The sequence below is a fragment of the Colobus angolensis genome, unplaced genomic scaffold (genome assembly GCF_000951035.1).
Source record: "Colobus angolensis palliatus isolate OR3802 unplaced genomic scaffold, Cang.pa_1.0 Scaffold35, whole genome shotgun sequence".
In the NCBI taxonomy this organism is placed as follows: Eukaryota; Metazoa; Chordata; class Mammalia; order Primates; family Cercopithecidae; genus Colobus; species Colobus angolensis.
In genome coordinates, this window is record NW_012116821.1 from 6,570,155 (window position 1) to 6,594,203 (window position 24,049).

Here is a 24,049-nt window from a genome sequence, read left to right on the forward strand (position 1 = left end):
AGAGCCCCTGTTCCACTGGCTTCTTGCCAATTATTTACTGTCAATATTTTTTACATTTGGTGTTATAAATACTTCATATTTAGAAAAGAAAAAAACGGTTTCTTCACAATTTCAAGAAAAACTGGTAAGATGAACTATCCAGAGATGGGTAGATGTGTATGTGCATGAACTTAAACTTATTACGAATCTTAAATATACTAGAAAACAAAACATAGCAAGAGGAGAATTTCAAGAATCCCATATAAATGTAATTTCTCTTGGTTGTGGCATAGCTTTAGAAATCTAAAAATGAATAGTCAACATTTTAAGAACCTGGCTAGAAAGCTCGTCCCTGTGCACATGTGCGTGCACACACACACACACACACACATCCCGCAAAACACCAAAAACATTCTTGGGCAGTTGCCATGACAACATAATACTGAGCTACCAAGCTCTTTGTTATCTTGCTGAAAATGCTGTATAAAAACACCCTTATGACAGATTCTTTACTAATTAAGTGGAAAAGGTTAAAGAATTCTAGATTCACGTGGTTTTCATCTATACTAGGACTCAAAGGCAAATGCTAAATATTTTAAGAAACAGAATGTGAAAGTAGTAACTGTAAGATGAATTACAGATCAAATCAGAAATAATGTTGAAGAAAACAGTGGGGAATGTTTTGCTTTTATTTTGTATGCTATGTTCATTTCATCATCTCCTCATAAATTGTATCATATTATTTTAATGAAATAATCACTTTGTATAATACAATTTGGTTAATAGAATCTCTTACTAGCACATTTAAAAAGTTTCCTTCCTTGGCCATACCTATGTCAATTCATTTGAGAGCCCACAGTTCCATATGCTAAATAGTTATAACAAAACAAAGTGGTCTCTAAATTAATAGGGGCTTACATACCAAACAAAAAAAAAGAGGAAAAAAAGAAAAAATAGTGTTGGGGAGAGAAAGAAGGATAAACAGTGTTTTTGAAGGCTGTGATAAAATACGGTCTGGAGTTCTTTCCACTTCTCTGATTAGCCATCTCTGTTTCCCTTGTAGGTTTTTCTATGTCTCTGTCTCAGACATTAGACCCGGATCCCTACCAAGATCAGCCATAGAATGTTCTCACTGTAGTCTCACTTCCTAGGCAGTCTCATCCTTAACTGGTGACTTTCCTTATTACTCATGAGCATTTACATCCCCAGCCCAGGTTCTCTTCTGAGTTCCAGATTGGTTGATCCAATTGCCTCCTAAACGTCTCCACTTTGATGCTACATTAAAGGCAAACCAGTCCTCTTGCAGTGCTCCTGACCTCAGTGAATGGCAGCTTTGAATGGTCCTAACACAGACATACTCAATACCTATGTGTTGAATGAGTAGGTGAATGAATAAATCAAAACTGTTACACAAACCAAAAAACCTAAGGGTCATCCTTAATAACACCCTCTTGCCCCCCATTCTCTGAGTCAGGATCTAAGTTCTGTCCATTTCACCACTTAGATTATTTTCCAGATCCATCCCATTCTCAAAATCCCCACAGCCACTACTCTCTAAAAGTCTTTTACTGGATTACTGTGACAGTAATTACTATGAGCCATTACTAATAGTAATTACTGTGAACCATCAATTAAGAACCCGCAGATGTGAGATACAGAGAAGTTAGGCAATCAATACCTATTCAAATAAACAATTAATTGATCAAACTGATCAAACTGATTTAAGAAAAAGGAAGAGAACATTTATTAAATGTCAAGTGTATGCCAGACACTGCTCTAGTTTCCTCACATATACTACCTCACTGAATTTCCACAATGAATTTTTTTTTGGAGATGGAGTCTCGCTCTGTCACCCAAGCTGGAGTGCAGTGGCGCAATTTCAGCTCACTGCAACCTCCACCTCCCGAGTTCAAGCAATTCTCCTGTCTCCACCTCCCAAGTAGCTGGAATTACAGGCACGCACCACCATGCCTGGATAATTTTTGTATTTTAAGTGGCGACAGGGTTTCATGATGTTGGCCAGGCTGGTCTCGAACACCTGACCTCAGGTGATCCACCCGCCTCAACTTCCCAAATTGCTGGGATTACAGGCGTGAGCTACCGTGCCCCGCCCACCGTGACCCATTTTATGGAAGCAACTCAACTGAGCATATGGCATCAGAGGGGCCTCTTGTGGTCACAACCCTTTCCTTTGTTAGGTCCCAACAAGCAGTCAGTAACGATGACTATGAAGAGGATGATGACAGTGATCACAACTATTTGAGAACATATTCTAGACACTACTCTAAGCACTTTGTGTGCATTATTTCATTTGAGTCTCATCACCGTCTTACAAAGTAGGTGCTATTATTCCCTTTTGCAGATGAGGAAACTGAACCACATAGCAGTTAAGTTATTTGCTCAAGGTAAAAAACTGGGAAGTAGTATGATTTGAACATAGTTCTGTTTATTTAAGATTTTACAAAACAACTGTTTAACTTACAGCAAGTTATTAGAACTGATGGGGATATATAGCTAGAAGAGACAAATCCATCCATATCCTCAAAGGTCTTGTATTAAACTTGAGCATGTCTCCAGGATCAGACCTGTTTCACCATCCCACTTCTACCCAGTGGAGGGCAGAGTTCATGGTCGGAAACCTCCACCAATGCCAAAACCACCTCCAAAGATGCATTTCATGACCATTAGGGCTGCCAACCTCTTCCCTATCCCTCAGAGACCCAGTTTTCCTCGAGTAAGGTACCACAAGGAGATACTTTGGTGCTTATACTAATTTGGTGACAAGAGTGAATCTTTTTCTTAAAAAGTCTTTAAAGAAAGCCCTATGAGTGGTGTGAATACAAAGATTTCTTTAAAGATCTAATCTAGTACTTACAGTTTTATAACTCCATCTGAGCACCTGGAACAGGGCTGCTGGCTATTCTTGTCTTGTTTATGTTGACTCTGCCCCAGCTGAACAAATCTACAAATTACAATGGATAAGAGTAAGCTAAAGAAGGGAGTACTTGCAATTAATTCAGTAGATCACACAAAATGGTGTAAGCTTTCAAATGACAGTAGTATGCTTATTTCAGAAAAGTACCTAAGAGTACCGTATGTAACATAAGACTTTGCCCTACTTTAAAGTGGGCTTGTTAAAAGTAGGAAAAGGGATTCTACTTAAAATGTAAGTGATAACCATGGATAAAAGAATGAAATCAAATGTGCACGCCATTGAACTTCTATTAATTTAAACATGGTGCAGAACTTGAACAGAAATGTTCCTGAAGCCAGGAAGATGATCTCGCAGAGCCTCACACATCTAAGGGTGACACATATCTAATGCGTGACATGTAGGAAGCATGGGGAAGCACACAGGATGGTGCTGGCAGTGAGACAAGTGACATGGAATTCCTTTCCATTTCTTTTAACTATTTAAAAATATTTTCTTTGAAGACTACGAAAAAGTTTACCATTTGTTTCTCATTAGCTTTTTAAAAGGTCAAGAAAGTGTTACAGAAACTACCAATTATTGTATCATTACAGTGCTACTGAAAAACTTTCAAACAGCTTACTTTTATCCGACTTTTATCTTCAGCAAGTAAAAAAATGTTGATCCATTTTTTGGGAAGAATGCCACATAGTACTGATTACTTGCACAGAACTTCAAACTTCCCAAATCAGGTGTACAATCACTGCCAGAGTTTTCTAAAAACTGGCAAGTGTATGAAGCTTTGAGAAAGTAAGTAGAAAGCTTTCAGGTCTGGTCAAATAGCAAACCAAAGACACTAGAAAAGGTGAGGGAAAAGGAAGACATAGACAGCGGGGCTCAGCAATTACAATAAAACTACAAAACCGAGAAATCCTTAGGAGTCCAAAGGTGGGCAAGGCCTAATGTAGGAAAAACAGGCAGAAGAATGGGAAGCTGGAAGACAGGCTGCAGAAACCACTTCTAGCTGTGTGGTTTCCCTTCTCCACAGTGTTCTGTGGTAGGCCAGGTGGGAGCTGTTACATGCAAGCCAGGCTAGCTCGCTGTCTACTACGTGCACAAACATAGCCAGCCAACTGACTGCAGAAATGGGGTGGCAGGGGCACCTGCCAATTCAGTGCAGAACTACCTGGACTCTAGCCCTGCCCTGAAACTCTCCCCTTGGGATCAGAGGAGGCACTAAGAAAGCTCCAGAGCCTAGCTGAGTCAAAAGTGGGTGCCAATCAGTCCCTGAAAATCCCCTGGTCACCCTCTGGCACAGTTACCCCACAGATACTGATGGAGGGAGGATTCCTCTGCCTACTGCAATGCCCATGGCAGATGGAGAGGGGAGATGTCCCAGGGCAGGCAAGGCAGGGAGGGAGAAGCCCAGTAAGGGGAGTGTGCCCACAGGAAGGGGTACTCACAGGGAAAGAATTGGTCAGTCCCCTGTTTCTCCCCTTCCCCCAAGGTCTGCATCATAAGCAGAGGCAGCTGATTATGATCAAGAGAACAAAAAGGAGGGAACAGCCTAAAATCCCATGGTACCCAGAAACACAGGCTATGACTCCCGGATAAGGCACTAAATGGCTCTGCTTGCTGCGCTGTTAGCCTATAAAAGGGGATAATATCTTTTTAATCTACTACAGAATTGTCTGAAGAACAAACAAAAGAGTGTAAAGTGTTATATAATGAAAGGAGGTATTATCTTCAGAATATCAAACACAGAATTTTATTCTAGGACATGGGTTCCTCCCTCCCCTGAAGTAACCCCTTCAATCCTTGGCATATACACTCAGGCCCTCTGCAATAAACAAAGTCATATTACTCAGTCACTAACTTCAGATAATTCATTCTTCAGGCAACATGGTTTGTAAAGGCCCACTTCAACTACCACAGAGTCTGGCTACAGAGTTCTGACAGCCATGATGAATAAGTACTGTGTGTTTGTGTGTCAGAGTGAGGAGGGTGTGGCTGTGCTGTGATGACTAAATTGGCTTCCAGTCAATGACGCATATTCAAAAGAGTGCAAGTTACAGGAGCTGCTTTGGCAGTCAGAAAATGCTGTGCATTTTATATTTTATATATTATAGAGTAGTTTTTATTAATTGAAACGAAAAGCTGACAATATCTAATTCAATGGATTCTGTAAATGAAATGCCCTCATTTAAAAATAACTGAAGGTCAGTGCTCATTTTACATTATACAATTTACATTTTACACACACATTTACAAATTTGTATAAGTGGAACTGTATTCATATGCAATAACCAAGTCTTCTAAATCCATGTATTAAGCTGAGGAGGTGTTTGCAATGTTCTCATCAGGCTCATGGGGATTTCTGAGTGAAGGATTCTTTTGAGAATCTGCTATCCTCTCAAAAGGACACACACGAAAATATGCACAAGATTTCAGAGAATGCCTTATGGGTATCCCCTCCTTTCAACTAGATTTTCCTAATAAACGCCTATAACATTGTGAATTAGCACCTTATTACTGTTTTCTTTTTCCTCCTCAGTCACCACTCCCACCAGCATCTAGGACCTAAGGTGATGCAAGGTCCTCATTTGTTAACATCTCTGATTTATTTTGTGAGAAGGGACTTTGATCTTGAGGATTTAGAAATGCAGGAATGTACTGGTACTTTGGTTTGTAGTTTACATATGAGCAGTGCAGATACCTGCATGCATCATAAATTTTTATCATTGAGCGGCAGAGTCTCAGGCATTTAGCACTTGAACCCCATATATAAATCAAAGTTTCACAATTTGACTGCCTCAATGCTGAAACTGCATTTTAAGTGGAATTCATTTTCTTCTGTATTGTTGACTATTTTCATTTCTTAGAAGTTATACTAGGCTGGGCGCAGTGGCTCACGCCTGTAATCGTAGCACTTTGGGAGGCTGAGGCGGGCGGATTGCCTGAGCTCAGGAGTTTGAGGCTAGCTTGTGCAATACAGTGAAACCCCGTCTCTACTAAAATACAAAACATTAGCCGGGCATAGCGGCGTGCATCTGTAATCCCAGCTACTCGGGAGCAGAGATCATACCACTGCACTTCAGCCTGGGTGACAGAGTGAGACTCTGTCTCCAAATTAAAAAAAAAGTTACAGTAGTTAGAAATTACTGTAATTATAAATATTCATTTTTCTTTAATCTCTACATGAAAATGTCTCACCTTGAATAAATGGAGAAATCTTCTTCTGAGAGGCCATCCGAGAGGTTAATTCCATATAGCTCCTTCATGGGTTGGACCACATTCTGGGGTTTAAAAAAAAAAAAAAAGAACCAGGAAGAATTTTTAGACATCTAGCATATCAATAATTTCCAAAAGAAAATGAAACTGTGAATTTTTCCACAAAAGCAATCACAATGTTTCTTTAACCTGTTCATTAAACTTCTTAGTTAATGGTTTTAAAATAATTTGATTTCCATTTCTGCTAAAAATAGTTCTAGGATTTAAAAAAGCTGTTAAATAATTACTAGCTGTTTTTGTATAGTGCAGGAGTTGGCAACCTAATCCTGTAAAAGGCCAGATAGCAAATATTTTAAACTTTTTTGCGTTATGCTGTCTCTGTTGCAAACACTCAGCTCTGCTGTTATAGTGCAAAAGTAGTCACATACAATAAGTAAACAAACAGGCATGGCTGGATTCCATTGTAATTTTATTTACAAAAAAAGGCATCAGGCTGGATTTGGCCAATACATCATAGTTTGCCAACTCCTGGAATATGGATTCAGCTCTTGTATTAACACGTTTTTATCTGCCTTATCTATTTCTAAATTAGTTTTCGATATTTCTAGAAATCAAATTCCTCCAAAGCTAGAGTTGGTCCTTTGTTGCTTATTTCTATTTGTTTCCCCCAATCTATCAGTAATATTGAATTAAACAGGATGAATTTCCCATTGGGGCCATTCAAAGATTGTGAAGGTATGTCTAAATCCTGTGATCCAGCGATGTGCCCAGTAAGAGAATAAATGGACCTCAAATGTATGGGCTGATCAAAGAGGGCCAGTATTCACTTGAAAATTCTGAAAGGATAAGAAATTCACCATTATACATGCAAGCAAAAATACCAATTTTATTTTGAAATGAAATAAAATCATGCCTATGCTAAATGTATTCATCTTATGCAGTGCCTCAAACACAACAGTGAGATAATGTGACATTTTCTTGCTCTCAGCCTTTTAACTGAAAGCGAGTTGTAAAGATCACTTTCCAGGGCCTCAGGCTGGATCCCACAAGCTTCCCTCCCACGCACCTCGGTCACTTTGGCACTGTCTCCTGCGTCGGTCATCTTCACGGGAGTGGAGCGCTGAGACACAGAGCCCTCCTCTTCCCGATCAGTCCCAGAGTCATCCTCAGAGCTGCTGGACACAGCCTCCTCGCTGGGGGGTGGCGGGGCGCTGGCTGCCGTTTTCCGCTGTAATACAGCTTCTTCTCTATTGCTTTTGTTTCTTTTAAAATAATAATATGGATGTGAAGCATCTTTAAACTAACCCTCAATACCCACTGTCTATCACTCTGTCCCAAAGCCTTAGGCCTAGTGAAGCATAAGAAAATGCGACACTAGTTTCTGGATTCAGGTTGTGCAACAGGGAAAAGGTTCGTATTTCTCCATGTCCATGTACTGACCTTATATGAATATAAGCCCTGTTATAAAATCAAAAGATAAATGAAAATTACTTGCAGAGTGTGAAAAAATCTTCTCACCACTTGGTTACCTTGCCTTCCTTTGGTAACTGATATCATTATTCTCAAAACTTATGGTACAATTATAGAAGACTGTATGTTTGGGATATTATTAAAATTAGCTATAACTCATAAAAGCTCCAAGAAAAAGTGGGTAGCCAAACCCATGTATATTTCCCTCCCTCCTATAATTTTTTATCAATCATAGTGTATCCAAATAATGAACAACTGATGGACATAAACAACATTTTAAATTTTATTGTGTTATTAGTAAACAAGCGTATTTGCTGAACATTCCCTTTAATAGTAGGGAATAGAACGGGGAAAACCCCACACTTATAAAAGTATTTGCTTTCATTTTAGTGCCAAATTTGAAGAGTAGTAAGAATTCTGTTTTTTAAATTCAGAAGACAATTTATAGTAATACTTTTTGCTTTATGAAAAATGTTTAATATTTCACTCTTTAAAAAATTCTCTATTAAGGAGCTAAAATGCCATAATATTTTGAAATGTTCTAGGAAAGGAAAATGCAGTTTTATGTGACCATGTGTTAGACACTGCAGAAAACAAGCAGACTCTGACCTTTTGCAAGTAAAAATTCAAGTTGGTAACGTTTCTGTGCTACACGCTAACACAGCTGGTCGTTTACTCATTTGTCCTGGGAATTCCCTGAATTCCAAACTCCTGAAGACCTTCTTTCTTTTAAATTCCTATAGCATCTGATCAGGGCTTAACACGAGCTATTTAAAGGCTACATATAAAAGCCACAGAAATAGTGTCTCTGGAAAATATCAATATATGTCCCATTGGATAAATCACACATAGCTAGAATACAATGAAGATCCCATACAATTAGGATTCTGCATCTGCAGCCTGACTGGGGTATGTGGCCAGTGTCTAGAAATCTGTCACTGAGACTAGGCAGGTCAGTGAAGGGGAAAGAGGCTTTCATGCCAGGAAACAACACATTTCACTCCAGTCTCTTAAGCATGAAGATGCAAGCACAGTATGTATTCTTCACTGGACTGAATAAAATAATAGTCTCCCCCCAAAATAATGTTATAGTAATACACAGAAAAATCTATTAAGTTCTGTATCAGGGTATATTTGCTTTTATGTTACTGCAGATGCCAACAAAATAAATACAATAAATATAAAGTTTTACTTAACTATTTCATGTTGGGAAACAGAGAATGCTGAGTTATTTATAAGACATATTATCTGTCACCTGCCTTTATGCCATCTGTTATATTCCCAGTTTAAACAATAAAATGCACTGATCACTGAAACTCCCATAAATTCCTTCAGTATTGAACACCTTAGCGATCCCAGTGCTATTAATAAACTATATACGACCTGAAGTTATTAGTTTTTGGTGGAAATCATACTGCAAGTACTTTTCTTTTACACAAATCTTTAAAGTTTCATTCTATACACAAATCTTACCCCAATACTGATTTTCCAGTTTCATCTGGTTTACGCACAGTAAATGGACTTGGATCAATTCCAACAGTCTTAGGCATAAAGTCACTAAAAAAAGGTGAAAACACAATTACATATGAATTACTGTCCATCCAGATGATATTGGCTTCCATCTCAGTTCACATTCTTATAATATGCCTTCTTAACTCTAGGAGTTACATATTATATATTCTGAGCCAACTGCTCAGGGACATAAAACATGAACTAACAGCACTAGGTAATTTCAATGTTATCAGTCTTAATTGTGAATTCTCTATGATCACAAGGCCCAGTAGTTTTCAATTTAAATATCATCTACTATAACAGTGTTGACATCTGAAATTCTGCTAAGATGTATACTATCTGGTCAATCTGGTTATATATCATGATTAGTTCTCAGGTAAAATTTAAATTCCTAAAGGCCAATGACAAAACACTAAGCTGTTCAGTTTCATGGATAACATTTTTAAGCTATACCACCTAAGGAGGTAGACATAATGATCAAAAACACAGTGGTATGAACTGAAACATCAACATCTACCTCATTAGGCTGAAGTTAATTCATTAAAACACTGCCGGAACACTTTAAATAGAAACTCTTTTAATTTACCACTTACTGAGGTAAGCTAAAGCTTCCACATTATGCAAGGGCCACCTCACCATTACTGCTGAAGCCAGACCAGATTCCACAGTAGATGCCAAAAAGGCAACAGTTCCAGGATTTATGCTGGATGAGACTCCTGGCTTCTGGCAAGGACACTGCTCCAAGTGTGTGACTGAATATCACATTACTTGAAGGAAAAGAAAATAATCTTGAATCTGGCCTAAAATAGCTATTGTAACAGTTTGAACATGTTTCAAAGATGTAACTGGCTTAATTTCTTTTTGAACATACACAATTGATCCTTTTCATTTGCAGATTCCATGTTTGTGAGATTGCTTACTCACTAACATGTATTTGTAACCCCCAAATCAATCCTCATGGTACTTTCACAGTCACTGCAGACATGTGCATGTGCAGAATGGTGAAAACTTTGAATCCCCCAATGCTTATGTTCTCAGCTGAGGCTGAACAAGGGGTACTCTGCTTCTTAATTTCTGCTCTCGTATCATAAATAAATGTCTTTTTCACAGTCTATTTAACACCATGTTTTTCACATTTTTGGTGCCTTTTTTGGTGATCTTGCTATTTAAGATGGTCCCCACATATAGTGCTGAAGCTGTTTAGTGGTTCTAAGCACAAGAAAGCTTTGATGCACCTGACAGAGAAAACATGTGTGTTAAATAAGCTTCATTCAGGCATGAGAATAGTGCTGTTGGCTGTGTTATGTTAATAAATCAACAATATACAGATGCTCCCCAATTTAGAATGGGGGTTACATCCTGACAAACCCATAGTAACTTGAATATGTATTTAGTACACCTAACCTACTGTATGTAATAGTTTTTTGTAGCCTACCTTAAAAGTGCTCAGAACATTTACATTAGCTTATGGTTGTGCAAAGTCATCTAACACAAAACCTGTTTTATAGTAAAGTTATTATAAAGAATTTTGAATCAAAATTCAAAATTTGAAGTACAGTTTCTACCTAATGCATGTGACTTTTGCACCATTGTAAAGCTGAAAAATTGCAAGTTGAATCATTGTAAGGCAGGGACTGATTGTATACTAACTACGTTTCTGTCTTTAAACAAAAACACACACAAAACTAGGTTATGCATTGATTGGCTGACAAATATGATGTGACCAGAGGCTCTTAGGAACCTAATCCTATATTTCTCTTAGAAGCAATGGTTCAGTATTTACTAATTCAGTGTTTGCAGTGACTTTATAGAAAGTAGCTACCACAAACACAATTAACTACAGTAAGTCCTCACTTAATGTCATTGATAGGTTCCTGGAAACTGTGACTTCAAGTGAAACAATGTACAGCAGGTCTTTAAATAATGTCGTTTTTTTTCAACATCATTTCATTTAAAGTCAGTTTCCAAGAAGTTATCAAAGATGTGAAGTGAGGGTTTATATGTATATAAACACATATACATAATGTCACTTATCTTTTGCTGAGTTGAAAACTCCTAGAAATGACAAAGGTCTTATGGTTAAAACTGCTAAACCCTAACACGTTTAATTGAAAAATCAAGCAAGTAAGAATTTCAAACTGTTCCTCACTACCAGAAACTGAAGCAAAATGTAGAGTGATTTCTAGGAAACAAAACCACAGAATATGTTTCCACATGTACCACATAAAGTATAAGCATATAAATACCACATCTGAAGAAAATATGAAATACAAAAAATTAAATTTTAGTATAAAATATAATAAGTAATTTTATTTGCTCAATTTTCTTACTCTGGTCCCAGCATTTTTCCTAAAGGGTTCCATCAAATTCTAAAAGAGATACAGAAAATGAAATGTGTCTGAAGGTGAGAGACTAGTATGGAGAGAGAATGGAAACCATCCCATATAAGTTACGGAAGAAAAAAATGAAGGATATTTACCCTGAAAAAAAAATGAATATGGCTTCCTCAAATATCTTGAGGCAAAAGAGGAACTAGATTTGTCTTGTGACTAATAAAAACAGTAATAACAATAGCTACCATTTATTAATCACCTGCCTGTACCAGGCACTACAAAGGTACTTGCAGGGAATGTGTGTGCAGGACAAAGAGAGAGAAGGAGCGAGACAGAGGAAGACAGATTAAGAAAATAATGCTCAGGTAAGTTGGATAATTTTCCCAAGGTCTCACAGGAAGTGGCTGCACCAAGATTCACATCCTAGCCTTTCTAGTACCAAAGATGATGCTTTTCCCACTAATTTACGTCAACTCTCAATTTCTGTGTTCAATGAAACAACTGAGTTTATTCCAAATGGCAAACTAGGACCAATAGGAGGCAGATTTCAACCTATCAAAGGGGAGAAATCAACTCCAACTGTCAACAGAACAATAGAAGGGGCTGCCTCTTGAAGTAGTGGGGCTCCCCATCACAGGAGGTATTCAAACAAAGGCTGACTACCCACCTGACAGGAGGCCTACAGAATGGATTTCTGGTAAAGACACACATATATATACAAACTAGGAAAATTATAGTTCTCAAATACTTATAGTATCAGAGTACACACAACATACCGTGCTGAGCTTGTCATAGCCAAGCAAAAGGTATCATCAAAGCTGCTCAACTCATATGGCCGAAAGAACTCATTGTGGATATCAATCTCTTCTTCATATTTGTGGAATTTCTTCACTATCAACTTCTTTAAGTTCACAGCACAGATAACTAAGAGACATACTGCATGTTACTCTGAAAGTCTGAGATTACATCAAGTAAACATTTCCATAATATCAACTGTGTTCACAGACAGCACTGTGATAAGTTCTGTGGGGGACACAGCCTTGACCGAGGGTAAGCTCCTGCCCCCAACACTTACACAGTTAGAAAGGAGATGAGATAGACACAGAAAATACAATGCAAAGCTGAGTTCAACAAGCTCTAAGGAGCCAGGAGGGCCTCAGGAAGTCCAGTTGGAGCAGGGAGTTATTTAGAGGAGGCTCTTTAAATTCCTTTTTGCTCTTAAATAAATGCCCTTTGTGTTTTAGCTAAAAATTGTACAGCTTTTCCCCAAGTTTCCCTTTATATTTCAAATTCTGTTAATAGCCAGTGTTAGATAGTTAAAACCCTTTCCTTTCTCCCAAAACAACTAAACCTTCCTAGCAATATGAGTAATGATTTTGCCCAGAACTTCAAGTTACAAATACCTTCCAAAATGAATTTATAACTTAATAAAAACCAAAAATACTTTGTAATCTTACTTTATGGCCTTCCTCACCCAAAGTTGGGATGCTGAACCATGACTAGATGGAGTACTCAATTGGAGTGTTCCAGATTCGCAGGAAATCTTGCTAGGAACCCTTTACCAAATGGAAAATGAGCTTGCTCAAGGTCAGGGGAGTTAGTAACAGGGCCAGAATTAAGCTTTATTTAAAATTGGGCAATTATTTAAATTTGGCAACAACATTCTGATGTATTATACACTTGAGGGTATTCCTTTAATATAGAATGTTTCCTGCCCCTCTGACAAATTAATGAAATTTAATTTAAATGTGACTAAAATGTACTTTTATACACGCATCTGTACCTTTTTTCACTGCTTAGCACAGGAAAAAAGTTTTAAGTTCTCTTTGTGAATGGGTCCTTACTTCCTCCGCATTCCCCCAAAATATGCAGAAATATAAGCTGTACTAGTTTAAAGTGATGAGCTGATATATTTTATTGACTAAATATGAGAGACATACATAATAGTAAGACACAATACAAGGTATTGGCCTACATAGATAAAAAGAAGTATAATATAATTCCTGCCCTTTAAGAAGCTAAGAGGTGTTATTAATATCCTATTAAAGCAGCAACATAATACTGAATAGCCATTCATTTGTTTCTAATAAAATACCATGTGCAAAGGATTTAGTGCTTCAAGTTCATTAAGGTATAATTCCAAAACATGTTAGTGTTAAAACTAAAACACAAACAGTTACCTACCTTCATCATAGGGTAATGGTAAATGTTTTATCACCTCTGGTGTCCACCAGTAAGTATAACTATAAAATAAAAATTAAAAAAAAAAATGAACCAAATGTAAATGTTGGTTTTCTACCATTTACTGGAAAAAAAGAATTTATACGGTCTATAGTAACATGTTTCTTCCTACTTCAAAGTTAATTTTTATCTTTTTAAAACATGTTTGCAAAGCTTTTGACACAGTAGGTCTTCAACACGGTAATTCCCTTCCCAATCGCTTTCTTCCTTCAACTATGTCGCGGATCTACAAAAATGCCAAGAATCCACCTGAGAGTCAAGATGCTCTGATGTTACTTTTAGCTAAAAAGGATTAGAATGTAATAAGCTGACTCTATGAACTGCTGTTAACTTCTCCCAGGGACTGTGCTTACAGTGACTTACTCTGCCACAGGGGAGAAGTGGGACCTTAACCCAAGTCCTACAACCAGGATTCCCTCGCGCGCAGTTATCTGATAGAATCTACTCTGCTGTATATGTATACATCTGTGTGTATAGTTAAAACAGTTAAGCAAAATCATTAAGGAATGAATTGTACAGTCCTAATGAACAAGTTCTCTTAGAAAGCAGTATAGACCCTGTTATTCTTTAACTGTAAATATGTGCTACTTGATTACAGAAGCTAATCAGAGTAAGAGTAAAGAATGTCAACTGTCTGGATTTCTGCTAGAAGGCTCGTCCGCTATAAGCAAAGAATCTGAAAGAATCCTAAGTGGCCTTCTCTCTGAACACCTAATTTAATTCTCAATCAAATTCTAATGAAATGAATATTTAGAGGAAAAGTGATATTATGTCAAAGCTCATGAGAGCTAGGAAGGAGAAGAATGTAAAACAGTATATCAAGAATTTTTAAAAATCAGATTTCTAAAGATTAAAAAAAGAGCCTATAGCCAAAAATTGCTAAAAAGAGAATTTAATATAAATGAAAGGCTTTCTAAAAATATAAAGCTGAAATTACAATCTTGAATAATCCTGATTATGAAGCAACGGGAAAGCATCCAAATGAAATTGGCAACATAGGGAACTCTCCTAGAGATGGCAAGCAGAATACACAACCACTAATGATGAAAGAAGGAATATGAAGCCTAATGAATTGTGTGGGGCGAATCACTGTTCTGACAGGAAAGGTTCTTAAAGTTTTGTTTTAGACTGAAGTTATGCTTTACAGCAGTGCTACTCAAAATTCAATGTGCATGTCAATCACTTTGGGATCTTGTTAAAAGGCAGATGATTCAGTAGGTGGGGCCTGAGATTCCGCATCTGTGACAAACTCCTGAGCAAAACCAAAGGGGCAGACCCTCCAACCCCTTTTCAATAACAAGGTTTTGAATATAAAAAGAACAGAGCAAGGATAAGGCCGCTGCTTGTGAAGAATTCACTCAGTCATTCCACATTTATTAAGCACCTGCTATGTGTCAGACACTGCTCTATGTGTTGAAAGTGCCAAGCTGAAAATAATGACAGAGAAAGCAGAGCTACTTAATTCCAGTACTGTTTCTATCCTCCCTAGCCACAACAAGTTTTGCACCTGAAAGAAAAAACACAAGATAAGAGGGAACTCTGTACAACCCAGAAGACAGAAGCATCTCTACAAGCAGGCCAGTGTCCTGGTGTAGCTGAGATCAATAATCTTTAAGGAACAGTGAAACATGGAGCTGATACAGGAAATGGGCAAATGCAGTCTTTAATTTTTACATTTACCAGAATTTATTTATTTATTTATTTCAACTTTAAGTTCTGGGGTACATGTGCAGAATGTGCAGGTTTGTTACATAGGTAAACGTGTGCCATGGTGGTTTGCTGCACAGATCATCCCATCACCTAGGTATTAAGCCCAGCATCCATTAGCTATTCATACTGATGTTCTCCCTCCCACCTTCACCACCACAGGCCCCGGTGTATATTGTTCTCTCCCACCATATGTCCACATGTTCTCATGTGTTCTCATCATTCAGCTCCCACTTCTAAGTGAGAACATGCAGCGTTTGGTTTTCTGTTCCTGCATTAGTTTGCTGAGGATAACAGGAGTCTTGATGCTCATCAGTGAGAGGGTGACAGATTCCAAAAACCAGACATCAACAAGTGATGTAAGTGATGTTGATCTCAGCAACATAACAGAATCAAATATGAGACAGAGACGTGTTGTAAGTGAACTAAAAAGATGGCCAATGCATTCTCTGAATTCACATATATTCACAATAACAAGCCACACCAAGCTAGTATCATTTCCTTTCCTGATAGGAAAATCAGACTGTCAGATCAGGGGAATGAAAAAGACACGGACTAATTGTTTAAGAGGGGTGTATGCATGCGTGTATGCATGCATCTGAGTAAATCTAATTTTGTGATGATCTAACCCTGGCAGGGGAGGAAAGTAGAGAAGTTATCAGTATATGAGGAATTCCCTAAAGAATGTTGCTTACAATCAGCTTGCTTAGGAAGAAGTAGACATTACCAAAAATGTGTTTTAACTCAGAGTTATTGTGGTGAGCAAGAATGAAAAGATAATCATGTATTCATGATTTAAGACCAGGCCATAAACAATGACCAGGCACTAAACAATGTTATGTGGAAGGAGTTGTCTGTGGGTAGAAATCAATGGGTTCTGCCATTTACCCTACTATAGACATTTTTCATCAAGTACTTGCATTAGGATCAAGATGATCAGCTGATTAAATCTGAAGAAACTATAAAGCTAGAAGTATTCATTAAAGGATACACATTTTAATTTTTTTTTGGAAGGAGGCAAAGCATATATGAACATGACAAGAATGGTACCGATGTGGCAGAGCGGCAACGGCGTATGTTAAAAAAGACTCAGGAGTTCTAACAGACAGGAAGCTCGGAGAGTGCACACTGTGACGGCAACGCTGAGGATGACTGGTGTGACCTTATGCTTATCAATGAAAACACAGCATCTAGGACAAGGGGAGTGATGGTCCCAGAGGTCTCACAACAGCTAGCATAAATCAGACCAAACGCTGACCATTATTGGACCCAGATCTGGGGGCCACAGTTTAAGAAGAACATTGACCTTAACTGGAATATACAAAGAGGAGAGTGATGTTCTGAATGCTGGAGGGACTTGAAACCACAGCATACAAGGAACAGCTGAAGAAACCAGAGCTATTTAACCAGTAGAAGAAGAGATTTTGAAAGTATATGAACTCATCTTCAAATATTTAAAAGATTATCAAGTGGATGAGGAAACCTTGTTTTTAAGGTCTTTAGGATTAATAGGTAAGATTACAGAGGAGCAGATCTCAGCACGACGTGAGGAAGAATTGTGTAAGCGAACTGTTCCAAAACAACTGCCTCTTCAACAATTGACAAACAAGAGCTTGTCAAGCACAGGCCAGATTACCTCTCCCTAGGGAAACAGAAAGGGAACTCACATATCAGACAGGGGGCAAGCCAATAAATCTCCCAACTCTAGGAGTCAATGAAATAATTAACGCTGAATACCTAAAAGCATCTTGGTGACATTCTAAACACCAGGTCATTAGATGGAATCTTAGATGATTGTATGCCATATTAATCAAATTCAGAACAAAGCTTCAATTAGCGGTTTTAGGCAGATCAATAAATGTGAGATTTTGTGTCACTGAAGTACTTATCTCAAGAGGACCGTGTTCCAATGAACTCTAGGTAGAGTTAGGTTTATTCCCTCTTCTCTTATTGTGCAAGAAAAATATTATTTCATGGCATAGATATGCCATGCCATTATCTATACCATTCCCGTATCATTGGTAAACACGATATAAAATACAACATGCCACAAATTTCAAAACACCCATGAATAAATAATAAAGTCTTAATTAATATTACATTAATAAGTCACATTATCTAAGTTTCCAGACTTTATGAGCATCCCGTGTGATCTTTAATAGATGTTAAAAACTAGGGAATGTTATCTCCTTAAAGAATAGTAACAGGTCACGTGCAGTGGCTCCCACCTGTAATCCCAGCAATTTGGGAGCCAAAATGGGCAGACTGCTTGAGCCCAGGAGTTGGAGGCCAGCCTGGGCAACATGGCAAAACCCAGTCTCTACCAAAAATACAAAAATCAGTTGGGTGTGGTGGTGTCCACCTGTGGTCCTAGCTACTTGGAAGGCTAAGGGGAGAAGATGGCGTGAGCCCTGGGAGGCAGAGGCTGCAGCGAGCCGAGATCAAGATCCCGCCACTGCACTCCAGCCTGGGTGACAGAGCCAGACTCTGACTCAAAAACAAACAAAAGACGGTAACAATACTAACACCTATCGTATTTGCTAGGTGCTAACCATTTATATGATCTCATCTGATTCTCTGAGAAAGCTATAAGTTAAGTACTATTATTGTCTCTATTTTAATGATGTGGAAACAGAATGAGCCCAGTTAAGTGACTTGTCCAAGGTCACCCAGGTATTAACTGAAGGCAGGCTTTCCAGAGTCTGGCTACTTCAGTACTGGGTTTATTCTGTGTCAGACCTAGTATTAAGTACTTTCCATATATTTTTCCATTTAAGCCTCAATGACCCTGCGAGGTATGTATAGTCATCTCCATTTTACAGGTGAGAAAATGAGGTTGAGAGGTTAATGGGTCGCAGGCCACACACTTGCAGAAATTTCAACTCAGCTCTACCTGAGCCTGAGCTCCATGCTCTTGTCCTGTTACTGCCTCTGGGTAAACTGTTCATTCCTTTTGAGAATTGTAATGCTGCTTTAACTGTCAGCAAAATAACCTGTACAGGTGGGTGACACTAGAAAGTTTTTTAAAAAAACTGTTTATGCGCAGTACCAATACCCTCTTCCCCTGACACCAAAAAACAGTTTTCAGAATTTTGACATTCTAGAGGAAAAAACAAACAAACAAACAGAAAAAGGAGATCTAAATCAACTGAGTAAGCCATATTATCTACTTTGATAACAATTTTATTTTCAGTGGTAGGCTTAGAGCTGATTCTCACTGAATCATCTAACTGAATAATCTTAGCCAAGACATTATCTCTGCACCTCAATTTCCTTTTTTAGAAAATGGGGATGTAACACCAGCTTCCTTTTATTCCAACACATAAACTCCAAAACCACCTGCCTTCGTTATGTAACTCAAGGTGAGCAAGGGGTTTAAATTATTCTTTTAATACACAGCTAATTTCTGCAGTGGAAAACTGAGTTATGGCTGCTCCCAAGCTGTATCTAAATATCTTCAATACTTACAGGTAATAAAAAAATTCAGAAAATCAACCATATTTACCTATAGTTAACTGTCATCAGTAAATACAAATATAGGTATTTATACCCATCTCTCAACAAATAAACAGTTCCAAATTTTTTGTCAGCAAAAATTCATGTAAATAATATTTTATTAACAATAAATTTAATGTAAAAATCAGCAGTGCTCCATTTATAGGGTGAGTAAGCTCAAGTATTAAGTTGGTTATTCCAATAATATACATTGATAAGAATAAATTTGAGAAACATATAAACTCTGAGACCTTCCTAATATTTTAAATATTCCTGAAGCAACACAGAACTTAATAACAACTGCAAGAGCTGTACTTGCAACTTTGTCCGTTGTTCACGGTCCCATACACACAATTAGCACAGACTGGCAATGACTCCTATAGTGTTTGGTAGGTATCTTTTTTTTTTTGGAGACAGTTTTGCTCTTGTTGCTCAGGTTGGAGTGCAGTGGCATGATCTCGGCTCACCACAACCTCTGCCTCCTTGGCTGAAGCGATTCTCCTGCCTCAGCCTCCCTAGTAGCTGGGATTACAGGCACGTACCACCATGCCCAGCTATTTTTTGTATTTTTTTTTTTTTAGTAGAGATGGAGTTTCACCATGTTGACCAGGCTGGTCTTGAATTCCTGACCTCAGGTAATCCTCCCGCCTTGGTCTTCCAAAATGCTGGGATTACAGGCGTGAGCCACCGCACCCGGCCTGGTAGGTATCTTTGCACAAAATTAGGGCTCTATCAAATTGATGTTGTAAGAGAAAAGCATGACAGGAGAACTTGACATTAGAGGCCTTTGAGTGCAATGGACTAGGCTCTAACCTCATGTATGGTATGTAAAATATTTTATTTATGTGACAAAATTGATTATATTATTATAGTACATGACTCCTACAGTTAAAAAACACTAAAGAGCCTCCTCATTAAATCCTTGCAATGACTCCGTGAGGTGTGTCCAGGCATTTACATTTTCAGATAAGGAAAATAAGGCTTAGAGAGTTTAGATTACTTGACCCAGGTTACAGAACTGCAGAGATTCCAACTCAACTCTACCTGATCCTGAGGCTCACACCACAGAGTGTCACACTAAACTGCTTCAGGTAAACTGTTTGTTTCTTCTGAGAATATTATTACCAATTTAACTGTACTCGAAATAACCTGTACTGGCAAGTGACTCAAGCATGTGAGTGGTGGGGACATTAAAGTGGTTATCTGATACTAGCTAGCAGCACTACTCTAGCTTCCTGTCTTCCCAGTGTCACGGAGACTGGTTGTTTCCTGGAGGAGAGAATATTGGAATTACAAGGTACAAGCTGCTTAGCTGTCACACTTGGAAAATTTAAGACTGACTCTGCATCTTAGAGTCCTTGAGAGTTTCAAGTTTGTAGGAAACACTCAAAGATAATACTGTTGGTTTGCTTTAGTGGAGCTACAACTTCTGTTCAACAATGAAGGTCTGAAACTTCATATCTTAGAGAAAATGCAAAACAATTGCTCACCACATTTTCCCCAACCTACTTCAGGACATCAATAGTACTGAACTCATGGCAAGCATGTGGCCAAACTGACTGCTTTATGCATGGGAGGATGGATACCCCATTCTCCATGATGTGCTTCCTTCCCATTGCATGCCTGTATCAAAACATCTCATGTACCCCATAAATATATACACCTACTTCATTCCCACAAAAAAATTTAAAAAATTTTTAAAATAAAATAAAACTGACTACTTTAGCCTATGATTTCTCAAGATGAAAAGTATCTCATATTCCAAATAACACCAAATGGGAGTTTATATTACAGACTAGGAAGAAAAATACCTTCTTCTTGTTGGCAAAAGTCTCATGGTATTTTTGTGATGCAAATAAAAATCTGTTGGGAGTTCCCAGAGATGAGGTTTCCCTTCAGTGGGATGGAAAACTCCCAGGAAGAGATTAATGGAATCTTGTCTATCAGCATCTAAAAAGCAAAATATGTATTTCAGAAAATCAATTACTGATGTATATAACTCGAGAATATTTTCTTAGGAGGATAGTGGTACAAAAGTAGTATTTATACTTCAAATACATACAAATACAAGTACTTCATACACACACACATAAATTATCAAGATTTGGTGCAGAATTAAAATCTTGCTTCAAAATGTTTCCTCTTTGTTCCATACCTCTTATAAAATACACAGATGATAGCGAACATAAACTGCTTGTTGAATTTGGAGACACTTAAACATCTTTAAGAACTCAGAGAGTAAATACCTTAGATAGCAATTTTATTTTTAAAATGAAAATATATCCTCACCATTTGTTATTTTACCTGAAGTAAATGTATCTTCACTTTATTGCAAAGACAAGCAGAGACTTCAGAGACAAATAAAATGACCCAATTTCTATCCATACCCTGTTGTACAACCTTGAACAAGTCAGTTGCATTGTCTCCACTTTTAATCCTTGAAAAGATACTCTCCCTTTCTTTAACAGAGACAATGTTTACAACATACTTTGTCCCTGTCAGCTGTGAGCCTGGCCCATTCTCTTTTGTGGTTGAAAATGAAGGCAGAGAAGGCACATGATAACAGCCTCATTCTAACTATTCAAGCATTCCAAAATTATCTTTTAAACTATACTATGAACTAACAAAACTGATGATGTGTATGTTTTACTTCCTCTTCCTTTTCCTAATTATCTTTTGGTAAAAATGATAATATGCACTGAAGTGGTCTCATGAACCACCCTTCCCATTCTACATTCTCCTCCCTAGTGTCCTTCATTCTTTCTCCTTATTTCCTTCTTTCCATTCTTGTCTCAAAGTCCTGTATATTCAAGTTTGTGGCAGACATCCACAATATAAATAATAACCTCTTTCCAAAAATGAGCATAGAACTAAAAAGATAGTGCAGTAGAAATGACTGCATTTGGAGCAAGGTAATATTATTATAAAATCAATTTTCTTCCAACAGTTATAGTGAACAAGATACACCTGAAATTAGCGACATTGTTCTCATTGGGTTATTTGATCATTACGGCAAAACTAAATGACTGAAATACGAAATACGGTACATCAAACATGTATTTCATATATTAGACAGGAAGCATTCCATTAAAACAGCATTTACCTTTTGGGCTAAAAGTAATACATAAAAAGGGACATGTTTATATGCTGAGCACATTTGGGGATTTTCTTTGTACTTGTTGAGAGAAAACATCAAGCATTAAATAATGCATACATTACTGCCCCAATTTGTACCCTCTTTACATAACACAAAAGTAAACATGTTGCTCTTATGGCAATTACATTCTTTATGCTTCTTAAATAGCCTTAATAGCACTTAATAGTTCATTCCATGTAGTACCTCAAAATATCTTAATATAATCTAGAGAAGCTTTCCACTTTTCAGCCACGTTTTCTAGGAGTTTCTTTCATCTTTAACAGCAGTTACCTTTAATTTTTAGCAAGTATGGTAAAATGTAAGATGTGAGAAACATAGCCATACAAAGAATATTCTTTCAAAGGATCATAAAGAAGACTTCCTAGAGGTACGGCTGCTGCAACTTAAAATACATGTATGATGTTTATCGTCACTTACTAAGCTTGAGATATAAGGCGAACCCTAACGAGCCCGAGGATCTTCTCCTGGCTACTTCTCATTGCAAATAAAACAATTACCTCCAGGAAGATGGTGGTACTCTGGATATGAACAAGGGTTTAAAACTGGTAGGCTCTCTGTGGTTGTGGATAACAAGAGGGCAAAATGATTAGCCACTTTTATGTTTAATTGTGCTTTAAGGGAAAAAAGAATATGTGCCATTCAAATACGATTCAAACAGGTTAAACATTAGCCAATTTTACTACTCACTATATTTAAATAGATCAGGTTTAAATAAAACAATTCTTTTTAATTAGAGAAAAAGTCACTTTTGAACTGAAATAGCTCTTATTCTAATATTAAGTTTATGATACGGTGGCCTCTGAAATCAGCAATGAAAGGAAGTATTATTCAATAAACAGTACAATAGTATTGGGGTGGAGGTGGAAGGGACAATGATGCCAGATCCCTACCTCACATCAGACATTGAAATAAATACCAACTAAATGTAGGAGAGACACAAATTAACCCCTAATAGAAAAACAGGTAGAAACATTTCAAAAGAAACAGAAACAGCCAATGGATATATAAAAACCCAACTTCGCTAGTTATCAAATAATGCAAATTAGAACAACGTATCATTTTCTGCCTGTTGTCAAATACATTTCAAAATAGGCACTCCCATACTCTGCCAAGGGGAACATTAACTGTTACATCCTTTCTGAAAGGCAATTTGGCAAATATGTATCTATATAATATATAAATAGATATTTTAAGCCCTAAAAATTATTTTTACCCTCTGACCTAATAAATTTGCTTCTGAACTTTTCATAAGATCAAAATACGAAAAAAGGTGTATGTTCAAACATGTTTGTTTAGAACCACTCTAAATGTACAAAGCAAATACCTAAATTATGATGCTTCTCAAAGATAGACTACCATAAGGCTACTAAAAATCATGTTATAGAAGAATAAGGTTATAAAGATTCGCTACATTATCTAAAGGAGCAAAAGCAGGTTATAAATTACAGGTATAGTAAAACCAGAAGGATCATGTTCTCCAAAATATACAAGTGGCTATCTCTGGAAGGTGGGGATTATATGATTTATTTGTGAGCCATTCTGTACTTTGTATAATTAACATATATTACTTTAGTGTTTGAAAAAAAATGGCCAGGCATGGAGGCTCATGCCTGTAATCCCAGCACTTTGTGAGGCTGAGGCAGGCAGATCGCTTGAGATCACAAGATTGAGACCAGCCTGGGGAACACAGGGCGACTCCGTCTCTACAAAAATAACTAAAAAATGTGAGCTGGGCATGGTGGCACACGCCTATAGTCCCAGCTACTTGGAAGGCTGGAAAGAGGGAGGCTCACTTGAGCCCAGGAGGTAGGAACCAGCCTGGGCAACATAGGGAGACCCTGTCTCTACAAAAAACTATAAATAAATAAATAAATATTAGATGGGTGTGGTCCCAGCTACTCAGGAGGCTGAGGCAGGAGAATGGCATGATCCCAGGAGGCGGAGCTTGCAGTGAGCCAAGATCGCGCCACTGAACTCCAGCCTGGGGGACAGAGCGAGACTCCGTCTAAAAAA

The 24,049-nt window shown here is 37.7% G+C and overlaps 1 protein-coding gene across 1 annotated transcript in view; it reads right to left on the reverse strand.

Annotated features, from left to right (window-relative positions):
- FIG4 (FIG4 phosphoinositide 5-phosphatase) overlaps positions 1–24,049 on the reverse strand; it is a 135,794-nt gene that overhangs the window by 26,392 nt on the left and 85,353 nt on the right. The window contains exons 16-22 of the mRNA XM_011952884.1: positions 20,691–20,829; positions 13,621–13,679; positions 12,213–12,360; positions 9,065–9,148; positions 7,188–7,383; positions 6,104–6,186; positions 2,855–2,941 (exon numbers count right to left, since the gene is read on the reverse strand). Of these exons, the coding sequence (XP_011808274.1) occupies positions 2,855–2,941; positions 6,104–6,186; positions 7,188–7,383; positions 9,065–9,148; positions 12,213–12,360; positions 13,621–13,679; positions 20,691–20,829 (796 nt within the window). The remainder of the gene's footprint in view (positions 1–2,854; positions 2,942–6,103; positions 6,187–7,187; positions 7,384–9,064; positions 9,149–12,212; positions 12,361–13,620; positions 13,680–20,690; positions 20,830–24,049) is intronic.